General features: G+C 38.5%; 1 protein-coding gene across 1 annotated transcript in view; it reads right to left on the bottom strand.

Moving 5' to 3' along the window:
* Nucleotides 1-3: 3 nt before the first annotated feature.
* The window catches only part of LOC115227006 (universal stress protein Slr1101), a gene marked incomplete at its 5' end in the record, with an annotated part of 29,501 nt that continues 18,689 nt past the window's right edge, over nt 4-10,815 (bottom strand). The window contains 2 exons of the mRNA XM_029797956.2: nt 4-452; nt 1,677-1,783. Of these exons, the coding sequence (XP_029653816.2) occupies nt 249-452; nt 1,677-1,783 (311 nt within the window). The remainder of the gene's footprint in view (nt 453-1,676; nt 1,784-10,815) is intronic.

Below are 10,815 nucleotides of genomic sequence, written 5' to 3'. Positions count from 1 at the left end.
GATAATTAACAGGAAGCCTCAATTAAGAAGGGCCAAATATTTTTTTCTTTTTTGTTTCTCTATTGTCTGTTTTATAGCTACAATTGTACATTAGGCGGGTGCGGGTTCAAATTTGAAGTTTGACCCACCCTTGTTCACTAATATTGTTATTGTTGTTGTTGTGGTTATTATTATTATTATTATTATTATTATTATTATTATTATTGTTATTGTTATCATTGTTGTTGTTGTTCTTGCTGCTGGTGTAGTTAATGGGATTTATGTCGACAGATCAAGACGGGAACGTTTGCATGGTGTAACACATAATCGCTAACACTACCGACGAGGGTACGTCGAATGGTACCCAGGCCTCGTGTACCCGTCACGATCAGATGCGCCTGTTCCTCTTGTGAAGCATGGACGATTGCTTCGCCTGGTTTACCGGCAATGATCTTCACCTCGGCGTCTGGCAACTGAAAGCAAAGAAATTAAATCTTTAAGACAAATCGGTAAATTGAGATTCCCCTCATTCTCAGTTTCTCTCACTTTTATGGGAGAGAGAGAGAAAGACAGAGAGAGAGACACAGAGAGAGAAAGACAGACTGACAGACAGAAAGAGAGAGATTATAGATCTTTATTCACCATGAGGTTGAGAAAAAGAGGGGACGATACGAGGACAGACAAAACAAACGTTGGGGTCAGGGTATCGAATGAGACGAAATGTATGAATAAACAAACAATTAAAATACATACAATTAAATGAGAATGAATGATTAACAGAGAGGGGGGGAGGAGAGTATTTCTTTATTCACCAAAAGAGAAAAAGAGGGGACAATACAGGGACAGACAAAACAAACATTGGGGTCAGGGTATCGAATGAGACGAAACGTATGAATAAACAGACAATTAAAATATTTACATTTCGTTTTGGGATTTTGGTTTGCAAGATTCTTTATATGAGTTCGTGTGTTGAAGCATATTCTGTTGTGTCTGGGGAGAGTCAAGACTATTGAAAAGGTTGCAAGACGCAACGAAAATTTTAGGAAAATAAAAAAAAAAAGAAAAAAGTGGAAATTTTACCGGTGAGTGTGTTAAATAATAAGGCACTAAAAGAGAATGACTCTCCCCAGACACAACAAAATATATACAATTAAATGAGAATGAATGATTAACAAAAAATGAAGCGGAGGACGCAGTCGATCCCACAAACCACATACTCACACTGAAGACTTTGCTTTCTCCTTTTTTATATTCTCGTTTAAACAGGTTCTTTCACTCGCAACATACTTGCTATAGACTTCCATCTTTTACGAAACACACTTTGCGACAGGCATTTCTTCTCCAGCCTTATTTTCCGTTTCATGTGGAAAACGAAAAAGTCGATTAGCTCGAGACTGGAGATGAACATGCCTGTTGCAATTCCTTTCACTCTCGTCTTCCATAGGGACAGACAGACAGACAGCGAAAGAGAGGGAGAGTTTGTGTGTGTGTATGAGTGTGTGTGTATGTGTGTGTGCCACCATGCAAATCTATAATATTTATTCTACTTGTCACGACCTATTTTTTAAGTGTTCCACTGTAAGCAACCTTAACTATGAAACAAAATCGAAGACATGAAAATAAAAAGCCCATTCATAAAAAGAACGAAGAAATGAACCCCGGATTCCGCTAAGTATTAAAATAAATAGTAGTCTTACCCCAGCATCATCAAGTCTTTTTTTAATGGTGTCCACATTCTTTTGGATTCGGCCTGATTCTTCCTTGAATACTTCACTCAGGTTGTCGGCGTCTGCGGTAATTACGGCTGGAAGAAAAGAAGAAAACACACAACTTTATCTCACGTCTTTTTCCATTTCATTTCATTTCATTTCATTTAGCACAATGGCCTTTTTTAAAAAGAAAAAAAATTGCAGCCAGCAGATCCTTTGACTTGGTCCAAAATTCTACTTCTTGACTTAACAACACCAGCAAGGAAATAGAGATGGCACCCGTCATATTTGTGATGTATTTCTGAAGAGCGTAATCTGTGTGTAATGTATAGTCGAAGATGGACCAACCTAGTGAAAACTGCGCTTCAGTACTTCAATGAGCCAAGCCAATTCTTTTCAACTTTCAAAATAAAATGCTCTGCTGTAACTCCAAAAGAACCATCAACCCCCAAATACAGTTAGACTATAAATTAGCAGTTAGACTATAAATTAGAAGTTAGATAATAGATTAAGACTATAATAAGAAATTGTAAGAAAAGTTATTTTTTATCCCTTGTTTTACTTGTTTCAGTCATTAGACTGCGGCCATGCAGGGGCATCGCCTCGAGAAGTTTTTAGTCAAATGAATGGACCCATGGACTTATTGTTTTTTAAAGCCTGGTATTTATTCTATCAGTTGCTTTTGCCGAACCACTTGGTTACAGGGAGATAAATAAACCAGCACCGGTTGTAAAGCGGTTGTGGGGAACAAACACAGATACAAAGGCACACACAAAGACAAATATACATACATAAATAAATACATACATACATATATATATATATATATATATACACACGACGGCAGGCTTTTTTTCGGTTTCCGTCTACCAAATCCGCTCACAAGACTTTGAAGGACGCAAGGTGCCACGCAGTGGGACTGAACCCAGAGCCATGTGACTTGGAAGCAAACCTCTTACCACACATCCACCCCTATACCTGCGTTAACTATGAGACTATACAGTACAGCTGGAATGTTATTTGGCAATGTCTACGAACTATAAAATTCAATTAAACCAGCAGGACCAGATGGCGTCTATGAAACTAGTATACAGTTTTGTCAGTAAATTAGTAATCATTAAAAAAAAAATTGTTAAAAACAGTTGAAGTAGTTGTTGGCAGTAATTATGAAAACTACAAAATTTAGTTAGGTTAATAGTTAGTAACGACAAAATGCTGTTGAATAGACTGTTTTTAGTCAACCTCTCAGTTAGTAATCTTTATATATAAAAGTCAAGTTGTGTGTCTGTCTCCTACGATTTAGATTCCTAACTACTCCCACATTTTGCGGTGCAGTTTAACCAAAAGCGGGTATCTTATAGTCGTGATTCATATCGAGCCCTTCTGGGTATTAGCGCGCGTCTACGATGAGTCTACGATTAAAAAAAAAATTTACCATCATTTTTTTCCATTTTAATGCATTTTTTTCGCTATTATATAAGGGAAGTAACTCTCTAAAAATGTCTACGATGAGTCAACGATTTAAAAAAAATTTACCATAATTTTTTTTCCATTTTTAATGCATTTTTTTGCTATTTTTTTGGCTATAACTCTCTAAAAATGCTTATATAGTTATTTCCCTTACAAACCTGAGCAACGCCGGGCGATACTGCTAGTAATTATTAAAAATGTAGATTACACAAATCTAATATTTCCATGACAACGGCAATTGTTGTTGTTGTTTGTTTGTTTGTTTGTTGAGCGAAGCGGTCTTCGTCCCAGATCTCGCAAGATCGCGCCTCAGGATTGTCGGTAGTGGGAGAAGTCCGAAACGCGGTCCCTTGCTATTCGTAAGACCCGCAGAAGAGAGAAAGCGAGTCAACCCCCGACACCGAGAGCATCGACGGATGGATGAATGCGCATCCAGGCTCAGCGGTTGCGTAAGGAAGTCGGGGGACAAGAAACAGGAAGAAAGAGTGAGAGGAAGTTAGAGCGAAAGAGTACAACAGGGGTCGCCACCACCCCTGCCGGATCCTCGTGGAACTTTAGGTGTTTTCGCTCAATAAACACACACAACGCCCGGTCTGGGAATCGAAACTGCGATCCTCCGACCGCGAGTCTGCTGCCCTAACCACTGGGCCATTGCGCCTCCTGTTGTTGTTGCTGCAGTTGCTGCAGTTGCTGCCGCAACTGCTGTTGTTGTTGTTGCTGGAATTAGTTGATGAAGGCTGAAAATACTTCGGGACTGGGTAGAACTATGATGAAAATCTTTCCATCTGAGAACATGAAAAGCTTCCCTCGTTTTTCTTCCTTGGTATAATGCGGCGAGCTGGCAGAAACGTTTGCACGACGGGCGAAATGCATAGCAGTATTTCGTCTGTCGCTACGTTCTGAGTTCAAATTCCGCCGAGGTCGACTTTGCCTTTCGTCCTTTCGGGGTTAATAAATTAAGGACCAGTTACGCACTGGGGTCGATATAATCGACTTAATACCTTTGTCTGTCCCTGTTTGTCCTCTCTGTGTTAAGCCCCTGGTGGGTAGTAAAGAAATAGGTATAATGCATTTGGGCTAACGTCATCCAATGTCTCTTACCTTTTTGCTGGACAGTAAGACGTTATTAAAATAGGGAAATTTGGCTGCTATTTTTTATATGTCGAGAGACCTTTAGTAGGGACATTCGTTGACTTGTTTGACATTAGCAACACCGAACGACTAGAATGTTCTTTAAAAATGAGCGGGTAAAATATAGGTGTGAATATAAAAATGGGTCACTTAAAGTTTAGGTGAATGAAAATTGAACTGCGCTATTTCTGTTCCGAAATTCATCTCGCAAGTGCAAAAATCGATAATGTGTTTGTTTAGGCCTTATCCCATGCATTGAATAGTGAACTTTACTCAGTCAGCTGTTTGACGTGAACTGTGTTCACCTCGCGTGCAAGTATGCGTAAATTACATGAAAAATAAAAAAAAATCAAGATCTAAAAACGAATCGCCGTAAACATTGTAGAAATTCGGGAAAGAAATGAATTTTCGGGATGTAGCCTGGAGGGTTTTTTCGTATTAATCGTTTGGACTTTGTGAACACATACCAATTATCTATATATATAATGTCTGGGGTAGTAAATTAATGATGTAGTTACGAACAGCATCGAAATGGCTTTGAAAAACCCTGCTGGTCGATTGATATATTAACAGAATGAGTAATCAAACAGTTGAAATATACTAAACAGCCTAGCACAAAATATTGACTATAACAAACCCAGCTCATTGATCGATTAACCGAGCGAGTAATCAGACAATCGATTAGTTTTTTTGGGTTTTTTTTTGCTTGTTTCAGCTTAGAGCTGCGGCCATGCTGATGCACCGCCGTTTTGTGCTACACTGTTATTACGAAGAACCTCCTCTAATATGTGGCACTTGGTGAACTTTGTGCAAGTTCCTCAGACTCTTTGGGAGAATATTAAAAAAGCTATGGGGCCCTGAAACCCAGGCTGTTGCAGAAGCTGGTCCTGAAGCGTGATGGCATTGCTGGGATCTTTGGCACTATGCAGTGTCGTCCCGTTCTAGTATTGGTGTGGTGAACTTTGTGCAAGTTTCTCAGACTCTTTGGGAGAATATTAAAAAGCTGTGGGCCCCTGAAACCCAGGCTGTTGCAGAAGCTGGTCCCGAAGCGTGATGGCATTGCTGGGATCTTTGGCACTATGCAGTGTCGTCCCGTTCTAGCATTGGTGTAGTTTACAATGCCAAAATTTGGCACAATTCCTTCCAGTTTATTGATTAAATGATCGAACAGTTGACTAATAAATTAAAGAAGTGAAACAGAACCAGTGCGTGTGTTTATTGTTGGCATGATAACCTTCCCGAAATACAACGGAGTCAAAAAAATCAAGCTTAAGAAAACGCGGTACACCTGCATTTTCGTCATACCAGAATAAATATTTAAATAGCATCGTTGCAGGCTATTCTCAGTCTAACAAGATCTTGAAATATACTAAACAGCCTAGCACCAACACTATTATCAGCAGCACGTCAGTCACACGAACGGTAAGAGGCTCTTATCATATACTTGTCTGAAAGACATGAAATAAATAACAAACTACTGCAGCCTGTTTTTAACGTTAATCAAAATAAACGCATTTTTTACAGACATCGCCGCCATTACTCAGGTCACGTGTCTCATATCACATACGTCTCTCCCTCTCAGTCTCATCTCTCTTTCTCTCTCTCTCTCTGTTTATACATACATACTGACACACATATATATACACGCATAGGTTACATACACATATTTGAGTACACATATGCATGGGAATATCTATCATATACAAGTATATATATACTTATATATATATATATATATATATATATATATATATATATATATATATTAAAATAATATAAATTAATTAATTATATGTATTGGCTTGTTTTTCATTGTTTGATTTGCATAATAGTGGTTTTATCTCTAATTTAATATATGTATGTATGTATGTATGTATGTATGTATGTATGTATGTATGTGTATGTATGTATGTATACACACACTTATACATATAGATACAATTAACATATGCGCATACTATCGTACACATACGTATGCACAGAGAAATACATTCACACACGAACACATATGCACACACGCTTAGTACTACTTGACCTAAAACATATCTCAGTGTTTAGACGAGTGTGTGTACAAATGTTTGTACATATCTGTACAAGCAAAGAGAGCATACTTAAATGTGTATATACGCATTTATAATAATAGTAATTAAGCATAAATTAGAGATAAAACCACTATTAGGCAAATCATACAATGAAAAACTCAAGCCAATACATAAGATTAATTAAATTATATTATTTTAAATATATATCAAAATTATTAAAAAAAGATAATTAGTATAACACTACGATCGTTTCATGGCTGTCCAATTCTTAAAATTTCGGGTTACAGTCATTCTTCAGGTGAATTAAATATTTAACTTAGCGAGGTTTAATCAAAATTTCGGGTTACAGTCATTCTTCAGGTGATTTAAATATTTAACTTAGCGATGTTTAATCAATGATTAAACCTCACTAAGTTAAATATTTAAATCACCTGAAGAATGACTGTAACCCGAAATTTTAAGAATTGGACAGCCATGAAACGATCGTAGTGTTATACTAATTATCTTTTTTTAATAATTTTGATATATATTTAAAATAATACAATTTAATTAATCTTATGTATTGGCTTAAGTTTTTCATTGTATGATTGCCTAATAGTGGTTTTATCTCTAATTTAGTATAATATAATATTTTACTATAAAATTGGATTCAATCCAAAATCTGATTTTTCCCTGTAAGTTTGGATTTATTCCCTAATATTTATTATATATATATATATATATATATATATATATATATATATATATATATATATATATATGCGCAGGAGTGGCTGTGTGGTAAGTAGCTTGCTAACCAAACACATGGTTCCGGGTTCAGTCCCACTGCGTGGCATCTTGGGCAAGTGTCTTCTTCTATAGCCTCGGGCCGACCAAAGCCTTGTGAGTGGATTTGATAGACGGAAACTGAAGGAAGCCTGTCGTATATATGTATGTGTGTGTATATGTTTGTGTGTCTGTGTTTGTCCCTCTAGCATTGCTTGACAACCGATGCTGGTGTGTTTACGTCCCCGTCACTTAGCGGTTCGACAAAAGAGAACGATAGAATAAGTACTGGGCTTACAAAGAATAAGTCCCGGGGTCGATTTGCTCGACTAAAGGCGGTGCTCCAGCATGGCCGCAGTCAAAATGACTGAAACAAGTAAAAGAGTAAAGACTAATATATATACCAAAGGTAGAGTAATATGCTTTATTTAAAAGCAGCAGAAATTTAACAAAAGCTGTTACTCGGAGTTTCACGTTCCCGTTCGTCGTATGTTGGCGACCCAGATGCTCTATGAGTATACTTCATGTTCACCAAAAGTACATTCGGCATTATATGCACATTCTGCGGTACTCTAAACCAGTGCTCCGCAACCGGTATGAATGTGTTCGTAGGTGCGTGTGTGTGCCAGGATTTACTGATGTTTTCTTTATATACTTAGGCACATAGAAGAGTGGTTAAGAAGCTTGTCAAGCAACCATGTGGTTGCGGGTTCAGTCCCACTGCGTTGCACTTTGGGCAAGTGTTTTCAGCAATGCATTATGAATGAATTTGGTAGACAGAAACTCTGTGGAAGTTTCCGCGAGCTGGCAGAAACGTTAGCACGCCGGGCGAAATGCTTAGCGGTATTTCGTCTGCGTTACGTTGTGAGTTCAAATTCCGCCGAGGTCGACTTTGCCTTTCATCGGATCTTTTCGGGGTCGATAAATTAAGTACCAGTTACGCACTGGGGTCGATATAATCGACTTAATCCGTTTGTCTGTCTTTGTTTGTCCTCTCTGTGTTTAGTCCCTTGTGGGTAGTAAAGAAATAAGTATTTTGTTTGTCTTTACGTCCTGAGTTCAAATTCCGCCGAGGTCGACTTTGCCTTTCATCCTTTCGGGGTCGATTAAATAAGTACCAGTTACACACTGGGGTTCGATGAAATCGACTTAATCTGTTTGTCTATCCTTGTTTTCCTCTCTGTGTGTAGCCCCTTGTGGGCAATAAAGAAATAAGGAAACTGTGTGAAGGTCCATCATGTAAATATGTATATATATGTGTGTGTGTGTGTGTGTGAGACAGAGAGAGAGAGAGTGAGAGAGAGAGTGAGAGAGAGACAGACAGACAGATAAACAGGGCGAGCGAGCGACAGAGTGGGAGAGTGTGGTGTTATCACTAAAAATATTTCGTTCCACATGAATGACTCAACATGCCCACAGATATTGATCAAGACAGTGGATTAATAAATATATTTCATATGAAAAATGGCGACTCTGAAATTGCTTTCTAAATCAATGGAAATTTAATTGAAAATTCTCCGTCACCATGGAAACCAAGGCACCATTTTTTTTGTCTTTCAAATCGTTGAGAAGAGTAGAAATTAGCTTCTTTTATAATTACTGAAATTACATGATTTATAGTTGACTTTTCTGCTTCTCCAAGAATCTCAGGATATTTGCTTGGCTTGGTTGCTTTCTGATTTTTTCCCTTTTCGTATTAATTAATATTTCAATGATGACAACAGTGGAAGCACTCCGTCGGTTACGACGATGAGGGTTCCGGTTGATCCGAATCAACGGAACAGCCTGCTCGTGAAATTAACGTGTAAGTGGCTGAGCACTCCACAGACACGTGCACCCTTAACATAGTTCTCCGGGATATTCAGCGTGGACACAGAGAGTGACAAGGCCGGCCCTTTGAAATACAGGTACAACAGAAACAGGAAGTAAGAGTGAGAGAAAGTTGTGGTGAAAGAGTACAGCAGGGATCACCACCATCCCCTGCCGGAGCGTCGTGGAACTTTTAGGTGTTTTCGCTCAATAAACACTCACAACGCCCGGTCTGGGAATCGAAACCGCGATCCTATGACCGCGAGTCCGCTGCCCTAACCACTGGGCCATTGCGCCTCCACTAATGACAAAACAAAAAACAACAACAACAACAACAACAATAATTATAATAATCCTTTCTACTATAGGCACAAGGCCTGAAATTTGGAGGAGAGTGGGGATAGTCGATTACATCGATCGCCGGAACTCAACTAGTACTTATGTTATCGACCCAGAAAGACAAAATCGACCCCGGCAGAATTTAAACTCAGAACGTACAAACGGACGAAATACCGCTAAGTTCTTCGCTAACCATCCTTCCTGCTCGCCACCTTGATAATAATGATAATAATGATTTCAAATTTTGGCACTAGGCCAGCAAGTTCAGAGAGGGGCTATGTCGATTACACCAACCCCATCATCATCATCATCATCATCATTATTATTATTATTATTATTATTATTATGAATTTTTTCTTCCTTTTTTTCTTCAAATTTTCTTCCATTTCTCGCCGGGTTTTTTTCCATACACCTAGGGCAGAGAAGCTCATTGTATGCATTCCCAGATTACACAAACAAATTCACAGGTAAAAAAAAAATAATAATAATAATAAGGCTAGCTAGCAGAATCGTTACCGCGCTGGAAAAAAAAATGCTTAGCGGAATTTCTTCTGACTTTACATTCTGAGTTCAAATGCCGCTGAGGTCGACTTTACCTTTAATCCTTTCGGGTTTTATAAAATAAGTAGTACCAGTCGAAGACTGGGGTTGATATCATCGACTATTTCCCACCCCAAAATTCAGGCCTTGTGCCCAATGTAGGAAAAGAAAAAGGTAATAATGGTGGCGATAAAAACATATCTACTCATATGCATGTAAATCCCAGCAGGCTGCGACACTCCTGTAAAATTATATGAAAATTTAAGCAAATACAAAGACCCTGAAATAGGGGTCTCAAAAATATGGCATCTAAGAGCAACAGTTGTATCTGTGATCATCAGAGCTTTGGGGACATTGGTCCCAAAATGGCGTTCTTAAAAATTATGACAAAATACCGGGAAACCCTAAGGCATTAGAACTACTAAAACAAATTAAAAGTTATTCTTATACGTGTTGGTAGAGGAGAGAGAGTAAGAAAGAGAAAAATAAGAAGCGGTAACTTGTGACCGTAGAGGGGAGAGATGAAGAGAGAAAGAAAGAGAGACAGATAGACAAACAGCGAGAAAGGGGTGGGACAGCACCATAAAAAAATATTCTAAAAATTATTCTCATAGGCGTAGGAGTGGCTGTGTGGTAAGTAGCTGGCTTACCAACCAAATGGTTCCGGGTTCAGTCCCACTGCGTGGCACCTTGGGCAAGTGTCTTCTACTATAGCCTCGGGCCGACCAAAGCCTTGTGAGTGGATTTGGTAGACGGAAACTGAAAGAAGCCCGTCGTATATATGTACATATATATATATATATATATATATATATATATGTGTGTGTGTGTGTGTGTGTGTGTGTGTGTGTGTGTTTGTCCCCCCAACATCGCTTGACAACCGATGTTGGTGTGTTTACGTACCCGTAATTAGCGGTTCGGCAAAAGTGACCGATAGAATAAGTACTGGGCTAAAAAAAGAATAAGTCCTGGGGTCGATTTGCTCGACTAAAGACGGTACTCCAGCATGGCCACAGTAAAAGGGTAAAAAG

This window comes from Octopus sinensis, unplaced genomic scaffold, assembly GCF_006345805.1.
Source record: "Octopus sinensis unplaced genomic scaffold, ASM634580v1 Contig01199, whole genome shotgun sequence".
NCBI lineage: Eukaryota > Metazoa > Mollusca > Cephalopoda > Octopoda > Octopodidae > Octopus > Octopus sinensis.
This window is presented reverse-complemented; position numbering and strand designations above follow the sequence as displayed.